The sequence below is a fragment of the Pleurodeles waltl genome, chromosome 4_1 (genome assembly GCF_031143425.1).
Source record: "Pleurodeles waltl isolate 20211129_DDA chromosome 4_1, aPleWal1.hap1.20221129, whole genome shotgun sequence".
Classification (NCBI taxonomy): Eukaryota; Metazoa; Chordata; class Amphibia; order Caudata; family Salamandridae; genus Pleurodeles; species Pleurodeles waltl.
The window spans coordinates 169,722,286-169,745,783 of record NC_090442.1 but is presented as its reverse complement, the minus strand read 5'-3'; the positions used below and the strand labels follow the sequence as shown (position 1 = coordinate 169,745,783).

The window sequence follows — 23,498 nt, the reverse complement described above, 5'->3', positions numbered from 1 at the left end:
CCAGAGTTGTGCTCCACAGCAGTGGCGTAGCGTGGGTTGTCAGCACCCGGGGCAAGGCAAGTAATTTGCGCCCCCTAACCTGTGGATTTTAGCACTCGAGTCCCCCCCCCAGATGTTGCGCCCGGTGCGGCCGGCCCCCCCTGCACCCCCCACGCTACGCCACTGCTCCACAGTACCTTGAAGCCATTTCAATATATGTGCTTCTGTGCACTAGCAGGACTGCTGCTAAGCTGCGCATTTGTCCCTCCCTTGAGATTTCTTCCACTGTTCTACCACAGAAGTACTGCCCAAGCTGCATATTGCTTTGTACATTGGAACCATTTTGAGTACTGTGGCAACAGCTCAAGTGGGAGGGCAGGAGAAGAGCTGTGTATACTTCTGTACCGCTGTTGAGCCAGTTCTAGGGCTGCGGGATCTTGTAGTCTCCAAAGTCGCATCTAGAGCGGTCTGCAAAATTGCTGCTGCACAACGTACATCCCGTTATTTCTGTTTCTGCCTTTTAAATGTTTTTGAAGGAGTTTCTACCTTCTCTGCTCCCCCTCTGAACCCATGCTCTTAAAGTGCTGTATGTACTCGTAGGAGCAGGGAAGCCTGTAGAAGCAGCGATTACCACACAATTGTGTCTCATGGCTCAGTTCTTTTTGTTTGCATTGTTTTATTTTTCTATCTTTTATATTTACAACCAAAGAATAATGTATGAATTGTAAATATGGTATTACTTATTATTTTTTCCCTCTGTGTTATGATTACAAGGTGGGCCTGGCGGTGTAGCACTTCTGAAGGACATCTTCTTTTCTTTCTTCAGCTATTTTATCCTTCTTCCTCCCGGTGTATCCCACTGTGCCTGAATATGTATGCATCATGTGTACTCCCTGGATATTTAGCCACAATGTCAGCAGTGACATTATGGGCATCACATACCACCTGGATGTTTAGTGAGTGGGTACATTTCCTATTGCGGAACACATATTCCAGATTTGCTGGTGGGCAAATTGGTATATGTGTCCAGTCCACACACCCTATTCCATGGGGGATGTTGGCAATTCTGTAGAAGTCCAACTTGGTGCTGTTAATTTCCGCCTCATTCCTGGGAAGGTATATATGTCTGGACATGTGTGCAAGTATGGCATCTAGGAAATGTCTGAAGAATCATGAGAGGGCACTTTGTGATACCCCACCTGCCACTGCAATCATCCGCTGATACCTACCCGAGGCCAAGAGGTGCAGTGAGCAGAGCACTTGCACATGTGTGGGGATGGAGCAGCCGCACATTGTCTGACGTTCAAGCTGAGGTTTCAGCAGTTCAATGAGCTCTAGGATAAGTGCGCTGCTCAGGCTGTATTTATCACAAATCGCATCCTCAGTTTGTTGAAATAGTGCCTGCCTTGTTCGGTACATCCTCTCCTGTCTCTGCCTCCTCCTCCTCTGCTGGGCAGCCTGGACTCTCCTCCTCCATGCAATCACGTATAGTGCAGCCATTTTGAGAAAGCCAGATGCCTTCTGGGTCTCCTTTTATACTTTGGTTCTAGTTACCACCTGTTCGGAATCAGTGCTAATCTGGGTGTGCAAAACGGGCTTTTTGCGACTAGTTGCAATTTGCGACTGCCTTGTGCATTCGGTTTGGGACTCTCAATTTGCGACTTCTTAATTGTGAGTCGCAAATTCAGGTCACAATTTTTGCGAGTCAGTAATGGGTTGTATCGCTATCTGGGACTCCGAAATAGCATTGGTACACACCATTTCGCTTTATGCGAGGTCGCAAATAGCGTTGCGACCCATTTGCGACGCGCAAAAGTTTCGTACATCTGGCCCATTGTTTTATAAAAAAAAGAAATTTGCTGGAAAATGATTCATTTTATCTCATTGTTTATAAGAATATTTGCACAGGAATTGGCAACTTGCCTCCCACAAAATGCCACAAGTGAACCCCAGCGCCCTCCCACGCACAGCCCAGCCCACATCCACCGCTCTCAAACATCACCAGCCGCCATTGGTGTCACATAAGACTCATCAGTCATCACAGCAACAAGCCCGGCCCCAAAACAAAAGGTGTGGGTATTTTTTCAATCAAATACAGACTTTATTTTCACTTTTTCAATGGCCAACCCTGGGGAGGTGGGGTGAAAGTAAAGAAGGCAGAGGTCCTCATGCAGAAACCGCCCTGTCAAGTACAGTGTCCAGTTAAAGGCCTTATGCATTGCTCTTTTACAAAACCTGACCTTTGTTTCTCTCTAACCAGTGGTCCACTGCGTTCCCACATGATCCCTGAGATTATCAGAGATGCTTTTTCTATCTATTCCCATCTTCAAGCGCACCTGCTACAGTATTAATGACTTCTGGGTCCTTAGCACCCCCACTATGGAGTAACCTCCCATTGGCCCTGAGAACCACTTCTGACTTTATGCTCTTATGGAAAGCTTTGAACACCCATATATTATTTTAAGGTCAGACGCTACTGTAGTGTTTCACTCTGGGATCATTCTAGTCCTTCTAGTGCCAAGATACACATGGGTGTATGCGTGCTTTATGCATAAATAAATACATAAATAAATGTTCCGAAAGATTTGCAACGCATATGATAGATGCCGCCCATAAAACGTTGGGTTAGCGGACGCTTGAAAGAGCATCTTTCTTATCGAGAGTCAACAAAGAGAACGTTTGTGTTATCAAAGAGCGGGGGCAAGGAATATATTAAAATGTAGGCTCTGTAGGCAGGTAGGAATGATCACTCAAATATTAGTTTAAAATACTTTGGAAATAAAATATGTTTGCACATAAACAGTGATCATATTTTTTAAATGCCTTTTTTCCATAGATAACTACCTGCATTTTTTTAAATACACTGATTTTTTGGGTAAATACCAGCCTTTCAATGTTAGTCAAAATAAAGTGTTGCCACCATGAAGGGGCAGGCCGGCAATTTAGTTCTGTCAGGTAAACCTTTCCATCCATTCCCTGCCTTTTATTGCCCTGCTCTTGCTGGATGAGTGGCATGCTAAATCCTAATGGGTTTCAAACTCATGAGATATTTACTATAGTTTCACTTTTATGTACCTTGACTAAATAAATATAATCAAGGTATGTAGATATGGAGATAGGAATAGTAAATCTATAGTTACCTGTATACACTTACCTTCATTATATTTCCTTCCTCGATATTTTGACTTCAGCATTTTGGCAAATTGATATTACTAACACGATCTTCTGACATACAAGCGGTTCCAGAGGGAGACTCAGACCAAGGACTTAAAAGGAACCAGAAGGACCCTCATGAGGCCTGAAAGGCTCAAGAGCTGCCCCAAAGGCCTAGGGAAGCAGAAGAGGTTCCTGAGCTCCACCAGAGCTCAAGCAGACTTTTTCACTGATCCAATAGAAGCCACCACTCAAAAACCCTAAGAGAAGGCAAAACAGGCAATGAGCACGATCTGAGGACCCTGATTAAAAGTAAGAATGACAAAGGAAAGGATGTGATAGGACCACAATCAATGGACGTAGGTAGATACAGTGGGGTAAGCCTTCCTCCCACGAACACTGCATGGAATACAAACTAAAGGAAACATGGAAATCAAAAACACATTATAACACAGGAGGACCTTCAGCTGCTTACAGTGTTGTTATTACCCCTCAGATGCACCTAGATGTCACTTCTCCACGCGGGATTTGTCGGTGGCACATACTGTGTGCAAACAATCAAAGCAATATACTGCACCTCTTCTGTTAGGATGCTTACATGCTGCTTAACAGGCATAGGATCCAAATGTTAAAACCCTGATGAACACCCAAAATGGCTCACTATTGAGAAATGTGATATGAATGAAACGACTATCAAGAACTAGGATAACCCAAGACTATTACAATGTATTAATGTTAAATATGTAAGAAATAACATGGCTCCGGTCAGACTTAATTGGGTAATGTCCGAACATGTGCAATAGTGGTAGCCCCCCCATTGCAGGTTAATACTTAATGAGGCTATGAATATTTTTTTTTATCCAAGGGCCGGGGGTGGAGATAAGTGGAACTCTCCAAATCTCCAAGCTTTTCAAACCAGTTCTTTAAAGGTCATTGTGTTTTGTGAAGTCCACAGACCTTTAAGGAGAGCGATGAGAGGAGGTTAGTATGTGTTCTTAGAGGAGTAACGATGGACAGTTTTACCCTTGCCTCTATGAAGCGATTATCATTCACTCAGGTATGAATAGTGTATGAATGGCAAGGCAGGCTATTTGCTCAGGGCCATTGGCATTAGGATTGGAAGTGGACCACATAGCTCACCCTAAACTGTATGTGAATTGTGCACAAGTGTAAAACAGCAAGAATGAAGTGTGAGTCAAGGGAGAGAAAAATATGGCCAATGACCCTGCAACCTATAATAAAGCAGCAGGGGATATTGACCTATTGCTTTTAGTCTTGCCACCTAAGCACGGTCATTCCATACACATGCTATAGGCCTTACTGTAGTCTATGATACTGCCAAACCCAGTCCAGCCAACATAGAAAGCATTCTTTACAAAATATAGTATCAAGGAGCAGCATTGAGATTGGCAGGCAGTCTTCTGAAAGCCAGCCCACCACCCTACCCGAGTTTGGTGCTGTGGTGTTTGTCCCCAGGTTCTCTGATACAGCATGGGATAAGTGACACAAGCAGGCCTTTCAAATGTTCATATTGGGTTGTCTGAACTGCCATCCCTACATCTGCACTTTAGTTCACTAGGCTTGATACAATAACTTTCACTCAGGGTGATCATTTATCGAATGGCCACGCCTACTTCTCTGTGTGGAAAATCAGCGACCCAAAGCCGGGCCATAGATAATGGGGGAAACAAATATGTAAAAGTAAACATAATAAAAAAACATAATGTTAGGTGCTGGCCAGTAGCTCTCCTGTCTGCCCATATTGACAAGCTATCACTGTGAATGTAGCAGCTTAGGATCCTGCCAAGTATTAGGCCAGTCCCATATTTGTATGGTCTCAATTTGAGTGGAAGGGCAAATAATGAAGTCTGTTCAGGAGAAGTGGGGATCTAGAGAAAGTTAAAAAATACAGAAGTTGGAGAAAGCAAAAACCTCTAGTGGTACACGACAGGAAGATAGGATTTCCCTAACATAGACAATATAAGTCTGTCAAGGACCATTCCCAAGAGGGCAGAAGTCAATTCAACACTTGAAAAGACTGCTAACAAAACATGAGGTATCGTACTGAATGCAACTAACATTATTTGGTCCTTGAAGAATGTAATGCAGTTTGCAAATGGTGCATCCAGCCAATTAACTCAGGACCTAAGGAAATTATGGGGGCCTCCTATGATGATGCATAGCCAGGGAAGTGCTGAAAGAACCTCAGGGGTCTCTGGCGGCGCATGTTCTATGCTCTTTGGCCTCACACAGCGGTAAAGGTGAAGATGCCGTGTGTTCACTGGAAGTGTTATGGCAGCACACAGCATGTTGATGTATTCAGATGGGGGTTGCTTCAAAGCTTCCTTGCTACTAGTTGCACCTTACTTCATGGATATTTGGGTGACTTTGGAAGGATTCTATGCCTGCTCCTTTTCTTTGTGTTACAATGCCGGGGTTAAGCTCTACCCCTGAGTTTGGCAGCCTCTTTGTGGCTGCTGCTGCATTCCCCAAATTGGTGGTGGGTTCTTCGACAGGGCGGGCATCTCGCCTTTGTTTTCCATGCCATGTATCAGCTCTATACCACCTCCTGCTGCTTTTGTTTGACAAAGCTCACAAGTTTCCCAGTTCCATGCAGAGTAGCTCATTGAGTATAGGTTTTTTCTTAGCATCCTAGACGCGAATGTCCTTGATGTAGGCTAATGGATGCCAATTTCAGTCACATGATATGGAGCTGCACAGACATCCCAGCATGTTGGATCCAGATTACATGAGTAGTTAATCATGTAATCAATGGCACTGTTAGAAATTGGGTCTCCAGTTGACTGAGGTTTGCACCCTCTCCAAATAGGGCCCACAATCGTAGTCAGGGAAAGTCAGATACACCAATGTTACCATGTTTTGAGAGAAGCACATCCACTTTAGCACTGGTTAGCATTGGTAAAGTGCTCAAGGACCGAAGGCCAACATAAAGATAAGCAGGCTGAAAGAGGCAAGGAGCAGTGGGAGAGGAACCAACACTGCAGCCTGAAGCAGTAGTTGGTGTCACTGACATAGACACCTCAGGCACACCAGGCACCAACATAGTTAAGGGCAGTAATGAGTTGAATCACCATATGTGCACGTACACTTGTCCCTTAGATTAATGCAATGTGACCATGCACTGTGAAAAATAGTCTGTGCCACATTTTCCATGCTACCCAACAATGCCTTATGGAATTGGAAGTCCATACCCCAACACTGCACCAAGAACAAACATTGCAGTATTGTGTAAAACCGAACAGGGAGAGAATACAAAAGAAAATTAGAGACACTATGCCAGGGAAAATGTTTACAAAAAAATGACAATGTGAACGTAGAAATGAAAAATGTACTTTATGACTGACATGCTGCACATTGATGTTACAGATGTTCCTGCACCAGATGCAGCAGAAATGGAAACAGAGGGTAATGACGAAAGCCAGCCACAGTCTCAGACCGGCATCATCTTGTCCATTACACCAGCACTACCCAGACACAGAGCACAGTGGAACTACTTCCTGAATTTACTCAGGACTCTGATGACTTGCAAGATGACAAACACACATCACCTTCAGATGGTAGACATACCCACAGACGTCAGTCCCTTTTTCAGCACCAGCATACTCCCCTCAGGAGGCGTAGAGCACATGTCAGACAGAACTCAGAGGAAGGTGAGGGCCCATCTCTGTTTGGTGGTCTGGAGGCATCCATGTTAAAGGTGCAGTGCCTCCACTGTAAGCAGGCAGTTGGTGTCTATAAATCACAACAAGTGCCAGCTGAATGAAAACAGTGCAGGATGGACAGAAATCTACAGCTGAAAATCTAAGGGAGATGACAAATGCAATTAAGGAACTCTGCACTGTAAAGCAGAAGGACCATGTCACCCACTGTAGGCAAAATCACCAATTGATGGGTAGGTTGGATGGGTTCAGCCGATCTGTAAATTGCCCCACTAATGCAACTGCTTTGCTGTCACAACGTGCTGTGAGCATGCAAGTGGAAATGGTACATTGCAGTGGGGACTTTGCACGGGGATTGGTGCCGTTACCAATGCGTTGTAGGCCATGCAGACAGCCAGGAGTGCTGCAAACAGCAAGCTGGGTGGTGGGGATGGTGGGGAGCTCTTTAGCCGGACTAGTGTCACAGCCCCTGTGATGGATCCTAGGCATCGCAGTTCTAGACACAGTATTGTCTCAGAACACACAACAAGAGATGCCGCTGAACCCACTGAGCGTTCTAGTGGAGTTCCTGGCCACAAAAACGAATGTGGATATGTGCTGGGCCTTGCACATTTTCTGACATTGCATTGATAATATGATGTTAAAAGTATAACATTTAATGAGAGTACAGATAGTGCTTTAGACTAACTATGTTCTATGCCAACATATTTGACCTGAAGTTAAGGCAATAATTGTGATACCTGTAGCAAAAAAGAAACAAGATGTGGTGTTGTCATTACTTACATCACAAATAGTTGTGCATAATCTCAGCACATCTTTGCCTGCTGTCTGCTGCTGTGAATCGGTCTGCTGTGTGAGGGGGTGGCAATGGGTCATCATCCTCATCTGAGTCTGTATCTGTGGGTTCTACTGGTATACCTCTTGTTGTTGCGATGTTGTGCAGCATAGCACATGTGCCCACAAACTTACAGTGGGGTTTCCAGACTGTACTGTAGTGTGCCCCCACTTTTGTGCAGGCGCCAGAAGAGACTCTTCAGCAGGCCAAAGATCCTCTCAATAACACTTTGCGCTCTCCTTTGTTCCGCACTGTAATGCCGTTCACTTGGTGTGGCTGGATTGAGGTGTAGGAAAGTACCCTCTTTCTGGCATGGTTACCTCCACTTTTTGCCTGTTGTCAGTATGTTTGTGCTCACTCCCTTTAAACTTGGTTGCTTGGACCACAAACACCCCACATTTGACATATTGGTGCCCCCTTCTAAGTCCCTAAAATATGGTACCCAGGGCATTGGGGCACCAGGGGTTTCCCATGGACTGCAGCGTGTATTATGCCATCCATGGGGAGCCCATGCAAAGTGTATCTGCAGGCCTGCAATTGCAGCCTGCGTGAAAGGGTGCATGCACCCTTTTCACTACAGGTCACTGCACCAGGTCACTGTAAGTCACCCCTATTGTAGGCCCTTCTAGCCCAGAGGTCAAGGTGCAGGTGCCTCTGTGTGAGGTCACCCCTGCATGAGCAGTGGTGCCCCCCGAACTCCATCTCCCTTTTCATGGACTCGTGAGTGTGGGGATGCTATTTTACATGTGTAGTGGACAAAGGTCACTACCTATGTCCAGCTACATAATGGTAACTCTGAGCCTGGGCATGTTTGGTATCACAAATGTTGCAAACATACCCCAATACTGTTGCCAGTATTGGAAGTATGATTACATGCAATCTGGGGGCTCCTTAGAGGACACCCATTATTGCTCCTTACAGCTTTCTGGGGTCTTCCGGGCAGCCCAAGCTGCTGCCACCCCTCAGATGTGTTTCTGCCCTCCTGCTGGTTGAGCAGCTCAAGCCCAGGAAGGCAGAACAAAGGATTTCCTTTGGGAGAGGGAGGCAACACTCTCTTCCTTTGGAAATAGGTGTTACATGACTTGGGAGGGGTAGCCTCCCCAAGTCACTGGTATGCTTTGAAGGGCACATTTGGTGCCCTCCTTGTATAAACCAGTCTGCACTGGTTCAGGGACCTCCAGTCCATGCTCTTGTATGAAACTGGACAATGGAAAGGTGAGTGACCACTCCCCTGTCCATCACTACCCAAGGGGTGGTGCCCAGGGCTCCTCCAGGGGGCTCCTTGATTCTGCCATCTTGATTCCAAGGTGGGAAGAGGCCTCTGGGAGCATCTGAGTGGCCAGGTCAGGCAGGTGACTTCAGTGCCCCCTCCTGATAGGTGGTCACCTGGCTAGGTGACGAATCCCCCTTCCAGGGCTATTTAGGGCTCCCTCTTGGGTGGGTCCTCAGATTCAACTTGCAAGATTCCAGCAGGACTCCTCTGCGACATCTACTTCAGCTTCTGGCCACTGGAACCGCAACTGGTCTTCACAGGAACCTACAATCTGCAGCTCCAGCAATGACTTTGCCCTGCAATACTGTTTCTCCGGGTATTTCCAGCAACTGCAACCTTTCCCCAGCTGTGCATGCTCTGAGGGTGGCAAGTCTTATGTCTGCACAAGAAGCAATAAGGAATCTTCCTTGGAGTGAAGGAGTCACTTTGCATCTGCAGGCACCAACAACAACAAAGACTGGCTGTGTTGATCTCCTCTCATCCTGAGCTGCATGGGTCCTGCATCACAGGTGGTGGTCTAGTTGTTCCCTTGGTTCTCTCTGCCAGCTGTCCAACTTTGGTGAAGGTAAGCCATCTCCTCCAAGGGATCCTCAGGCTCCGTGTAGCCCCAGCCCCCTGCACACTTCGCTGTGATGCACAGCCTTCTGTGGGCTTTTCCGGCGGTGTAGGACCCTTCTTCAGTTGTGCTGTGTGGGCTCCTCAGCAAGTCCTGGGTCCTCATCCAGTGGGTCTTATGTGGAGGCTGGCTCTTCTTCTGTGGAGTCTCTGCATTGCTGTGTCGCGGTGCGAGCCGTGGCGCAAGGCGAACATTCGGCTCGGGACGCGGCCGCGATCCGCGGCGGCAGGACGTGCTGCTCCGCTGCCATTCTATATTTTCATCGAGGTCCCAAATTGGGCATGGGGCCTCTATGAGTTACGGGCGCGACGTGCCCCTGCTAGTTCTTGCCTCCCTCCACACACAACTCACCCCCACTTACTTTATGCTTCTTTTTTCTTTCTTCTTTTCTGCTTTCTTTGTTTCTCCCTGTATTTCTGCCCTTCTTTAGTTGCCATGATCCTTTCTCCTTCCCAGCATGCCTTCCTGCTCCCTGCATGCCTTTGGAACCTTATTCAACATGGTGACTTTTCTATAGGTTTCTATGCTATATTCCCAACCCAATATGGTGTCTTGTACTTCCTGTTGGTCACTTCCTGTTCTTTGGGTATATAATGTGTGTGATTCATGTTCTCTTTGCGCCGCAACACTTCCTTTGGGTGGTGATCTTCGCTCCTGTTTCTTCTGCATCAATTATATTTTTTCTTAGCCTGTTCCAGCTCTTTTCGTTGTCATTTTGTCTTTTGTTCAGATTTACTTTTTACTTTTTGTTTTTGTTCCAGGAGTTCCTGCTTGAGGTTTTTTCCCTTTTTGGGTTTTTTCCCTCTGGGACTCCTTCTGAAGGGCACGGACTGCCTTTGGCGTTCCCTCCGTCAGCAACATTGTGGCTACCAGAAATGGTTGCCCCTACTTGGGTCAAGGCAGAACCTATAGGAACGAAGACCGCGCCGCATTTCTAGTGGGCCACAGCCATAGACAACGAGTAGTTTGTGACATGTTGAGGGTCCCATGGGACTCCCCTCTGTGGGTTGAGTCCCCCTGGACCTTGCCGGTCTCCCGCAGCTCCACTTTTTGTCTACCGCAATTCTTGCCTTTGCCAAGGCTTTTTGGTGGCTTTTCCATGCCATAGACAGACTTCAATCTTCCATCTGGCGTGAGACATCAACTGCATCCTCCAGGAGTTCTTCACCGACTCCAGGGCTGCATTTCTGACTGTCTTCGTCCTACCATCGACCAACTCCTGCAACCACAGACGGGTGGATAGTGGCTTCTGCCACCACCGGACACTTGTACAAGTTCTGGACTTAGTCCTCTTCTTTTTCAGGTCTTTCTTCTTCAGGATCCACCACTCGTTTCTTGCAGTCTTTTTTGGGTGGTGCATTATTCTTCTTTTCAGTCCTTTTGGTGGTTTCGGGAAAAAAATGTAACTTACTCCTTTATTCGTGGTCGCTGGGGTGCACTGTTGTACTTACCTTTTGGGGCTCCTAGTTCTTCCAGCTTCTCTCTACAGATTCCACTTACCTGGGTGAGGGTCCTGCATTTGCATTCCATTTCTTTAGTATATGGTTTGGGCTCCCCCAAGGGTCACTATTGTCCATTGCTGTTGCACAATTTTCTGTTGCTATTTATGCCTATTTCTGATTACTAGTGTATATATTTAGTGTGTCTACTTACCTCCTGTTGAGGTATCGTCCCTCTAGTATTTTTGGTGCTGTGTTACTATAATAAGGACCCTTCATTTTTGTAACACAGAGTGTTTTCTTTCATGTATGTAAGTGCTGTGTGACTACAGTGTTATTGCATGAGCTTTGCATGTCTCCTAGATAAGTCTTGGCTTCTCATCCACAGCTACCTCTAGAGAACCCTGGCTTCTAAACACTGCCTACATTTCACTAATAGGGGAACCCAGGACCTGGTAAAAGGTGTGAGTAATATAAGTACTCATCACACACCAGGCCAGCTTCCTACATGAGGTATGGTGTTTGGATGAAGGACCGCACTGCACATGCACTGTCTCCTACAATGACAGGAGTAAAAATGGAGTAATTGTCATGTCTAACCTCACCTGTATGATATGCTACATTGTTCTCTGTTACATTACCAAGTAGGTATCCTTCTCCAAACTCTCCAGCGAGAAGCTGTGTGTACCGTCCACTATGTCTCAAGATGTACGAATCATGTGTGCTTCCAGGGAATCTGGTCACTATTCAGTAATGATGTGTGAGGCAATGGCAGATGACCTGCATGTTATGGCTATTTTTTCTATTCCTGTGCATGTACTCAGTTTCAGAATGTGGACAGATTGCAACTTGTGTCCCATCAATGCAGCCAATGACGTGGGAATTGGGATACCTGGTAAAAATGTAATTTTGTGAGCTGCAAGTCCTGTGGGTTGTTGGGGTATTTGATGTGCTTATTTATTTTAAATAACAATGTATTGAGGAATGCACTGAAGAAGCGTGAGAGCGTACTTTGAGTCACACCTCCAGCTGCTGCTATAACCCCCAATAGGTTCCTGAGGCTAAGAGGTGCAGGGAGCATAATAGCTGCACATGAGTGGGAATGGCATTGTTCTGTGTGTGTGTTACTGCAGTTGTGCTTGTAAATCTGCTATTAGGTCTAGTGTCTTTTCAGAATTCAATCTATACTATCAAATATCTCCTCCTTAGTTTGGTCAAACAGAGTAATGCGCACTCCGAAAATGCGCTCCTGTCTCCTCCTCACTCTCCTCAAACCTCCCAGGATCCTCATCCTGCTTGCCATGGCATAGAGTGCAGCCGTTGTTGAAAAGGCCTGATGCACTCTGGGCCTCTTTTCATAGGTTGCACCTGATTACCATCTGATTTGAGTTGGTGGTAAATTGCACATGCAAAATTCCAGTTTTGCGACCATTCGCAATTTGCAATTGGTTCATACATTTAAATTGTGATTCCTTATTTACAGACCGCATTTTGCAATTTGCAAAATTGAGTCGCAATTTTAGGTAATTGCTAATTTAGCAATTCCTTAAAATTGGACTGCGAATACCTTTCATAAATCGTGAAAGGCTATTTTGCATTCGCAGTGTATTTTTGGCTTTTGCACCGTTTGCGAACACAAAATAGTTTGATACATCTGGCCCATTATGCCTCAGAATACACAAAAACAACCTGGCCTGGTTTCAATACCCAGGAATTGACCTAAGAAATGTAAGAGTTTTCATTATTCAGACTCCAATTTACCCTGTTTGTTTTCAACATTCAATCCATATATTATGTCTAGAGATATAAAAAATGTGCGGAATTTGCTTTCACTTAACTACGTAAAATTTCAGCAAGATTACACATAATTTAGAGAAATGTGAATCCTTCACTTTATGACATACTTTAGCATAAACTGCATCCTCAATTAATTTTTTGGTGCACTGATTCATTTAAAACCCTGGCAAAGGTTTTAAATGAACAAATGACAAAGAACCCTGGCAACAGCTGTTCAAGTGCGTTTGCAACAAATATTTTCCTTCAAATGGTACATTTCATGGTAAATTTTTACAGCAAATGGTGCATTTCTTGAGAAATTATTACTGCAAATGGCCTGTAGTTACATGAAGTATTGTGCTGGTTTAATTTCAGGAATTTCACGCAGGAAGCATAACACAAACTTCCAAAATTACGTAAAGTATGTTGGCGTAATTTAAATTTATTTTCCGATGGATTAAACTTCTTCCTGTTTCCATCCTTTTTATCCATCCAGAGTCACATTTGCACTGATATGAAAAAGGAGAGGAGTCCTAGCATCACAGCAGATTTGCTTGACATCTTCCTCGTTGCTCAATCTACTCCACAGTCATACCGTTGCCTTTCTTTAAGATTCCACTGAAATTATTTCTCTAGTTGCCTCCAATTTGATATTCTCCTTGTACGGAGATGTTTTCCCTAATTTTAGGATTTTTCTGTTATCCTAGATTTTCTGAATACTATTTCCCAACTCAGCCAAGTTTCCCTAGCTTCTAAAACACCAGTCCCTTAAGGGCAGTCGTGTTTTCGTATTTTACCACGCGAATGGTTCTGTGGCCTTGCTGAAGTCGCACAGCTCAAGCAACTTCTGAGCTGCCCTGCCGGGGTGTCACCACTCTGGCAGATCCAGTTCATTCCCTTGCCTTCAAGGTCGAGGCTTCTTGGCTCCCACGGCTCTGACCTTCTCGCTCAGCTTTGCTTTCAATGTTACACACTTCAGCACAAAGTCCAGCCACTCCCACAAGCCGCCAGCCCGAGCTCATGCACGCTATTTACGCGAGGCTCGCGGTATATAAGGCGAGCTGTGGCTGCCTGGGACGCGTCAAGCCAGTAAGCAGGAGCGCTCCGCACACCTTGGACAAAGACTCCACCGCTTGGACAAAGACTCCGCCGCTTCAGGGAAAGGTCATGGCTTTCACCAAGGACACCCGTGTTCAGCTGAGCGATGGGCACACCATGCCAGTGCTTGGACTTGGCACCTACGCCGCCAAGACCGTAGGTTTGGTTTATATATCTCCGGATCCGCTCTAGTGTGACATTCGTGCCCAGTGCTTCAAAGGGAAACATAAATGTGCAGGTACTCTCGATTAGAGCACCTGTTTGCTCCTGAGAAGTACGGGCACTCTCCCACTAAATGTATTGCAGTAATAGTGAGAAGTGCAGGTACTCTCCCACTGAATGTATTGCAGCAGTGCTGAGGAGTGCAGGTGTTCTCGCTTTTAAATTGAAGAAGTGCAGGTACGCAGTACCGGACAGTACCTGCCCACTGAAAGCACTATTGGTGTCGGCACTACAGTCCTCACACCTGGTGAAGGGCTCAGTGTTTTGAGTTTCTCCGCTTTGAATGTTGCGCTGGTTCTCTCGCAGGTTAGAGGATGGGCGGGGAGGGGGTCACTGATTTAGATGTTTGCCTCAAAGTTTTCTGTTTTGCCTGCTAAATTCACATTTGGGGAATATTTCACTTAGTCATGCCCCCCCCCCCCCACGTCCGTGCCTAAAGAGAATGACCTGAGTGAAGCAATTAATATGAGGTGAATTGAAGGAGCTACGCAGCACGTCAGCCTAAGACTTTATTTCCGTCTCCTGGGTCACTCTGAAGTGAGTCGCCTCAAGGAACGTACCGGAAGCTCAAGGGGAACAGGTAACTCGGAGGGAAATAATACGGGGCACCGGAGAAGGACTGACCACACGGGGATGGATAGAAATGCACAGTGCAATATAAATGATGAATTTCTTAAGTACACGAGGCAAGTTATAACCCATAACTTTACTGTTGAATAGAAGCTGGCAATTTATACGATAAATAATATTATTCTAAGAATCTATGGCTGCGTGCAGGGATGGTGAGTACATTCTGGGTCCACCTCAGTGCCGGGTGTTTATTGTGCAGCCCAGGGCCGACACTAGGCCGGCGCGGCCGGTGCCATCGCACAGGGCGCTGACTTTGCTGGGGCGCCTGTTTGTAAGTATATTATGGTTTTGAAAGCACCCGCTGCCACATTTCTTGCCTGCAGCAATTTTCAGGCAACAATAAAAGTGACAAGATAACACGGGTGATTACTGTTCTTCCTGGAAAGAGAACGAGTTTTGTTTAGTGGAAGTTTTGACTCATCATAAGTTAGCTCAGAGGGTTAATATGCCTCTTGCAAACAGCGTGTACCACAGATCACAAAAGCACATTTCATGTAGAAAGTGTTTGCTTATTATTTTTACTGGTTACTGCTTTTGTCAGAGATTCTTTTGTTACTTGCAGTTAATTAGTTAAAATCCTCACATTGAACAGTGAGCTATTAACGACCATCGAGAGCTGCATGGAAACTGTATAGATTAGAGAGTTATGATTTTTCCCCAGCCTTTCATTCTCCTAATGTTGCAAAAAGGTACGATTTAGGTGGAAATCAGTTCTTATTATTAAAGAGAATCCCCAACCATGGTGTTACCTTTTAAATTCTGAGTTTGTGCCTCTCCAGACCAAGCACTTCTCAACTATACTGCCTACCATAATGAATGACATGTGGCGCCTACAACTTGTAGTCCTATGTCCGATGTCACATGAGGTATACACTGACTGGCACACACAATTGTCTCTGTGTAATGTGTGTGATGTAAAGTGCTCATACTCCCTACACTGGTATGAGAGATGCTATTACCATTAATTAAAGTGATTAAGAGTGATTATGGAGACTTGAGGGACACTGTTAAGGGACTGTAATGAGGGAGTACATGGCAGAGGTGGTAATGGGGGTGCCAACAAACATTGTTGCACTGGGCGTCACCAGCGCTAACAATGGCCCTGGCGCATTCAGTACATTTTAATACTGCCTGGTTAAATTACTGGGTGAACAACGACCCCACCTTTCTGAGTTTTGGACTTCGGGAGGGGGAATAGCATGGGAATTTCGCACACTTTGCCCTACTTTTAGGTGCACATTCTCAGAATACTTGGTACTTGCCCACTTGAGTTGCAGCAGGATTTACAACAAATTGTGCAAATCATGCAGACAAAACACCTGGGGACTTCGCTGATACTTCATCAGTTATGATCCCGGGCCCACACCCGCCTCTGTCTGCATTAACGTGGGAAAGGGAATGAGTGATTAAACATGTGGGATTTTTAGTGGACACCAGTGGACCGAACAACAATTATATTTCTTTTGTAAGGGGAAACGTTGTTTCCAGGGGTGGACATAGTATGGACAGAAATGTGGCGTAAAATCTCTGCAGTTGTGCTTTGCGATGATGCAAATGGAGACGGAATTACAGTTTAGGCACAAGTGCGCCAAGGTTGAGCCTTAGATTTGGCTTTGCTTCACTGGCCAAAACATGAGTCCAGCCACTGACCATTTCACAGTTTAAATGTGTAAAATCATTGTCAACATTATCTCTCATCTCATGATCTAGATTGGCTAGGACCAATGAGTTGAGTCCTTGATGAAAAATCTGGTTTAGCGTCCATCCTCGATGCTTAAAAAAGCAAGAGCGGAGCTTCTGGCACGATCCTTATTAATGCGATTATCAATGTCTTTTGTGACTTATGCACACTGCAGATGCATTTGAGCCTCACAAAAAGGGCAAGCTCGGCATTTTATCCACAAGAGCTTCACTAAAGGAGGAAAAATCTGAATGGTTTGCACTAGTTACATACTGTATTTTACTGACACCTGAAAGGTGGATCCTCAAGGAGTCTCTACAGATAAGTCTATGCATGCTCATTGTGCTTATCGGCTGATTCCCCATCCACTGGTTTCACCGCCTCCTTAAGAGGTCGGTAACCACTTTTTGGCTAGTTTTTGACAGAGGAAGTTGAATGAAAGCTGCTTATAAAGCACAGTTATCCAGTAATGGTGCTCCATCACTGCGTCAGCTCGGCCATCTGATACCTCTTGCTGGTAGGAAAGATATGGAACAACGTGTCCGGAACCACGCCTGCGTTGTTCATGCAAGCGGAACAACGCTCCCCTGAACAACGCAGGCCTTTTTCTCTGCCTCAACCACGCATGTGAGCAATGCACATGCGTGGTTAACGCAGAGAAAAAGGAAGATCCATCGGGAGAGGATGAGGCCAGGTAAGTGGGGCTGGGGCAGTGTTGGGGATAGTTTTTAGGGGTGGGGGCAGGGGGTGAAGGGGTGGGAGTGGTTAGGTTATTTATTTATTTTTAAGGGACGGGGTGGGGCGGTCGGTACTATGGTTTTTAGGGCAGGGTGGGGGGTCGGGGTTATTTTGTTTTTAGGGGCAGGGGTGGGGGGTCGAGCTAATTTTGAATTTAGGAGGATGTTGGGTTTTTAGGGGCAGGGGATGGGGTAATTTTGTATTTAGGGCGGATGGGAGGTTGGGTTTTTTAAGAGCGGGGTGGGGGGTCAGGGTAACTTTGTATTTGGGTGGTGGGATAATTATGTTTTTAGGGCGGGTGGGGGCAAGTTTTTAGGGGTGGGGGTTGGGGTAATTTTGTATTTAGGGCAGGTGGGGGCAAGTTATTGGGGTGGGGGTTGGGGTAATTTTGTATTTAGGGCAGGTGGGGGGGTCAGGATTTTAGGGGCGGGGTAGGGAGTTGGGATCATTTTGTGTTCCAGACAGGTGGGGGAGGCAGGTTTTTAGGGGTGGGGGTTGGGGTAATTTTGTATTTATGTTGGGTGGGGGCACTTTATTAGGGCTGGGCGTAGGGGGGTCAGGGTAATTTTGTATTTAGGGTTGGGGCAGGTTTTTAGGGGTTGGATCAGGGTAATTTTGTATTTTATTGGGTTTTTAGAGGCGGAGTGGGGAGTTGGGTTAATTTTGTATTCAGGACAGGCGGGGGTTCAGGTTTTTAGGGGTAGGGATGGGGGCGTCGGGGTAATTTTGTTTTTAGGGGTTCAGTAGTTTTATTTTTGGGCGGTGGTGTTCAGTTTTAGGGCTGTGGGTGGGGGTATCGGGGTAGTTTTTAAAGGTGGGGTGTTGGGGTACTTCTGTTTTTAGAGGCAGGAGTGGGGTGTCAGGGTAATTTTGTTTTTAGGGATTGGGTTGGTTTATTTTTCGGAGTGGGGTCGGTATTAGGGCTCAGGGGGGTGGGGGTATCATGGTAGTTTTTAAGGGTGAGGGTCGGGGTACTTCTTTTTTTAGTGTGGGGGGTGGCATGCTACAACCACAAATGCGTTCCACACATGCCTTTACTATGTGTGTCTTTAAAACAAAAAATAGTTGTAAAGGCATGCGTGGTAAAGGCATGCGTGGAAACAACGCAGTCGTTTTTCCGACCGCATTGTTCAGGCATGCGTGGTTGCCGCATGCGTGGTTCCATCATACAACCCTTGCTGGTGGATCATAGACAGCATGACTGCTGACAACACAGTATCAGAAGGACCATATTTTTATGACTGCCATGTAACCCATGCCGACTTTTTTTTTTTTCATTTTTAGCACCAAGCCCACAATTTGGGAAAATGTTCGTGAACATTAAAAAACGTTACCAAGTGCCTACAATAACATGGTGGCCTACTCAGCTTTGCATTTTGGCTAAAAGTGGTCTTAGCATGTTGGGGTAGGACTATCAGTAAGAAAAACCTGCCACATGGTGGGTGACTAATGTCGACCAGCAATGGCAAGACCTCCATTGGTCAAGCAGATTATTAGACTGTCCCCCAAGGGCTAAATGAGCCAATAAGACAAAAGTGAAACAAACTGGAGACCTACAAAGTAAATAAGTAATTACCAATAGGTAGACAGTGTGAGGCTTTGTGGCACAAACATAAAGCCTTAAACAGGCCGCACTTGTGGACATGGACCTAGAGCACGATGTGACAAAATCTTGGTCTTTCTACTCAAGTCAACAATAAGCTGAGCAGCCACATTTTGGATCAGTTATATTTTAGGAAGATACACAGCGGTGCTACAACAATAGAATTGCACCAGTCCACCATGGAGGTGAAAAGGGTCTGAATTAGGGTTTTAAAGGAGAAACTGGGTTGCAGTGGAGTGATTTATGTAATTATTTTCAGCATGAAAAAATAGGTAGAAGTAAGCTGACTAGTCTGCGCCTCAAATGCTATTTTTTGTGAAAAATGATGCCACGGTTCTGTGCCCATAGACGGACTGAGACAGGGTCCCATCGAGTCAAGCCACCAGGTGAATGCCTAGATGGCTGGATTTCCATAGATGTCGACCCCCAGCTCATCCTCCAAAACCCTGAAAAAAGCGTTGCATAATTTCTCTAAATTTGTAGCTGTGCCTATTTACACCAATGAAGGGGTGAATGGAGGTCATATTACAGACCTTGGGCTGCATATTAATTTATATTCGCAGATAACTATGCTATGTAACATCTACAAAGAACCCTAAAAAAAGATGATGTACAATTGCACTATCTCTGCCAAATATTGTTTATTTTAGTGACAAATTGCTGATAAAATATTTACATTGGTACTGTTTGCCTTCCCTGTTATTGGGTTTTTAACTCTTCTCTGCTGTTCTTTTAACCGGTTACTACTGTGACTCATAATATTTAAGAGGTATATACGGCTGTTTCAAAAGATTGTAACACTAGGCAGTTTCTCAACCTTTCAGATGGCAGCATTATCATATCAGCAACAGACTCAACGCTGTGTGAAGAGGGCAATTTACACTTGTTCTTCTTGTATGAAACTCCAATTCATTTTTAGCTATTCAACGTTATGTTGTAGTCTGAAAATCCCAGAGTTTTGTTCTTCAAAACTAAGTCTGAAAATCTCACAGTTTCTTCCTTAAAACTATTTGTAATCAGTGGCAGCCACTTGCCAACGGGGTGGTGGGGTTAGGGGGAGGTATTATGAAAAATAAAATAAAAAACTTACCTCTATGTTGGGAAAGAAGGTTCCGTCTCTCCCTCCATTCTCCTTGGATTCCCGGAAGCGCAAGGCTTCTAGACTACCATCCAATCACGACGCTGCTGTCACCAGCATGACAAATGCAAAAACAACAGATGATGGAAAGAATGCAGAGCAAATCAAACATTCACCCCCAGTCACAGATCTGGGTTTAATCCATCAGTTTATTTTTGCTTGCCATGCCATTCCAGTTTGGACCCAGCTATAGGCAAATCAGTCTTGACCCTGTTCCCCATGGGAACAGTCCAGCCTGAAGTACCAGGCCAGGTCCTCCCTAGTCCAGAAAAAAGAATCCTGCGGCCGGTTTCATGGTATCACCATTCATCAGCCAGGCTAGCTAGAACCTGGTGGCATAGCAAACACGGAACGTCTGGGCATACCCATCCCACCTGGGGCGACAAATGCAAAAACAACAGATGATGGACAAAATGCAGAGAAAATCAAACTATGCCACTGTATTCAAGCCAGCCTGGCTGATGAAGGGTGATACCCTGAAACTACTCCCAGGATGCTTGTTTCTGGTCCAGAGAGGACTGGCCTGGCAGTTTGGGCTGCTCTGTTCCCATTGGGAACAGGGTCATGACTGATTTGCATATGGCTGGGTCCAAACTGGGGTGGCATGGTCAGCAAAAAAATTGATGGATTAAACCCAGATCTGTGACTGGGGGAGAATGTTTGATTGGTTCCTCATTCTGTCCATCATTTGTGTTTGTTTGCTTATGTCGCCATAAAGTGCTCCGGGTATGCCCAGATGTGGGCCCCGGGCTCACTATGCCACTGGATTCAAGCTAGTCTGGCTGATGAAGGGTGATACCCTGAAACCAGTCCCAGGATGCCTGTTTCCGGTCCAGAGAGGACCTGGCCTGGCAGGTCAGGCTGGACTGTTCACATGGGGAACAGGGTCATGACTGATTTGCATATGGCTGGGTCCAAACTGGGGTGGCATGGTCAGCAAAAAAGTTGATGGATTAAACCCCGATCTGTGACTGGGGGAGAATGTTTGATTGGTTCTGCATTCCATCCATCATTTTTGTTTGTTTGCTTTTGTCACCAGCATGACAGCAGCATTGTGATTGGTTTGAGCGCTCTCCTTCGGCCCTCAGACAGGGAGTAGGGCCCTGTTCACTTTCTCCTCCCGGCTGTTCAATACAGCCAGTTGGAGAAATGCAAAGTGCGCTTGACTGTTTGGCCGTCCGAAGATGGCCGTCCAAAGCGTCATGCGCACTTATATGCACTCACCACTCTGCCTCCAGTCCTCCTCCTCCAGCCCCGCCCTAACCTGGCTCCCAGAGGAAAATTAAATGATAATAACATTACATTATTATTATTTTATTTTTCCCTTTCGTCCACTGCATAAAGCAGTGGGTGACGCTCCTCTGCCTTAGCGGAGGAGCCGCTGCTGCTTTTAAGTAAAAAAAAAAAAAAAAAGCACATACCAAAGAAACAAACTTTAATTACGGTCAAAATGTGATTCTAAGATAGTGAAGTTTGGTGCACTTCACCCTTTGTTTAAAGTAGCTGTGAATCTTGAATGTTAAATTATGTTTTTTTTTATTTACTTTTTTAAATGCTCAAACTAACAGTAATAGGCACATATCTAACCCTTATAGTGGTTAATCATGTCTACTAAAGTGATCCAAACTATATTGATCAATAGTGAACTGTGACATCAGCTTGGGAAGTTTAACAATGCCTTCTCATTGCCGCTGAACATCCAATTTAAAAACTCCTAGCACATTTTTCTGGTGTGCATTCTCTTTTTTTGTGTCCGTGGTACAAGGTAGCTCCATTCTGGCCTGCTCTTGCTTCAACCACTACTTCCTGTTTTGCAGTGTAGCTTCCAGCTATTGGGCCAGATGTGCGAAACATTTTAGGGGTCGGAAACGGTCCGATACTGCGAATCGGGCCATTTGAGACAGCAATAGTGCTTTTTGGGATGTACAAAGTTCCAATTGCAATTCAGTAACTTCCTACCGAATCGCAATGGGGGGTTGTAATTCAGTATTTGTAAGGGGCATATTAAGGGCATCCCTTCCTAATATCGAATAGTATGTATGAATATTTTGCAACCGAAATGCGGTTGCAAAATATGCACACTTTTAACTCCAACTCAGAGCTGGTGTTAACTCATTTGCAAATGGGAAGGGATCCCCAAGGGACCACTTCCTCTTTGACAGTGGTTTGAAAAATATTTTTCAAGAGCAGGCAGTATTCTGAAGGACCACTGCGTACCTTAAAAAATGAAACTTCAAAGTTTCATTTTTTTCTATTGAAATGCATCCCGTTTTTCTTTAAGGTAAATGGGCTGTGTTTAAAAAAAAGATTGCTTTATTTAAAAGCAATCAGACACATCGTAGTCTGCTGACCCCAGCAGCCCACCATCCCCGTGATGTCTGCGATTTCTAACATGTGGCAAATTGCAACCTAGCTTATTAATATTTATTAGGTAGGTCTATTTGCGACCTTCCATGAATTGTAAATGAAAGTCAACAAAGTAACATTCATTTGAAATAGCTATTTCCTAATTGTGATTTCCTGCAAATCACATTAAGGAAATGGCTATTTCAAATCTTCATACATGTAGTCTTCTGTTTCTAAATCGCTGCCTGCCCCATTGTGTCCACTCATTTCTGGCCCAGCAGAAGGAGCCACTTACGCTTGTCTATACTGTAACCCACACGTTTGCCTGTCCTGTAATGACCCAGATGAATTCCTGCATTGACATCACATAGGGCTTCATTTTGAGTGTGGTGGTCTCGTGGTGGCGGTCAGGACCACAGCTGTTGCGGCGGTCCGATCGCCACATTAAAACCCTGGTGGTCAGATCACCAGATAATCGCCAGAACTGCTAGGATCCATGATCGTAATCCGCTAGGGCAGTGCTGCATGCAGCGCTGCCCTGTGGATTACAACCTTGTTCTCCTCTAACATTTTTATGGCAGTAAGATCGCCATGAAAAGGCTGGCGGAGAACAGGTGCAGGGGCCCACAGGGCAGTGCAGGGGTCCCTCTGCCCAGCACACTTGCAATGTTCACTGTCTGCTCTGCAGACAGTGAACATTGCAAGGGTGCTGGTGCACCCTGCAGGCTACAGCATTGCTGCTGGCTTGACTACGAGCCGGAGACAATGCTGTAGCCTGTTTCATGCTAGGCCGGTGGGTGGAAACCGAGGTTTCTGCCTGCTGATCTAGTGGGCAAACTCTTAATAACTCCGGCGGAGTGGTTGCCACGAAGGCAGCGGCCACCCTGTCCGGAGTTTGGCAAATGGACTTTTCCATCCGCCAAACTCTTAATTAGGCCCATAGTATTCAGTGGTTAATTCAACCACAGGGAACGATCCGTAAGCCATGTATGATATCAGAAAAAAAGCTGTGGTGGCACACATTACTTTTCCTCAAGTATGGCTCATTAGATGTTTTGAGATTGTATTCAATTCATTTGATTGAGAAACCAAACGTTACTGGAAAGTATTTGTAGGAAGCTGGCTCTGTATATACTATATCAAAATGAGATATAGGTGGTCATTCTGACCTCGGCGGTAAAAGGCGCCTACCTCCGGTCAGAAATCCTCCATAATCCCGCCGCGGTCGCGGAAACCCGCCACGGTCATTCTGACCCGCAGAAGGCAAACCTCCGAAAATCCGACCGCCACA

The 23,498-nt window shown here is 45.5% G+C and overlaps 1 protein-coding gene across 2 annotated transcripts in view; it reads left to right on the top strand.

Annotated features, from left to right (window-relative positions):
- Nucleotides 1-13,738: 13,738 nt before the first annotated feature.
- The window catches only part of LOC138287512 (rho crystallin-like), a 118,281-nt gene continuing 108,521 nt past the window's right edge, over nt 13,739-23,498 (top strand). For both annotated transcript variants that reach the window (XM_069227980.1, XM_069227979.1), the window contains exon 1: nt 13,739-14,005. In XM_069227980.1, coding sequence (XP_069084081.1) covers nt 13,772-14,005 — 234 coding nt within the window. In that variant the 5' untranslated portion in view covers nt 13,739-13,771. The remainder of the gene's footprint in view (nt 14,006-23,498) is intronic.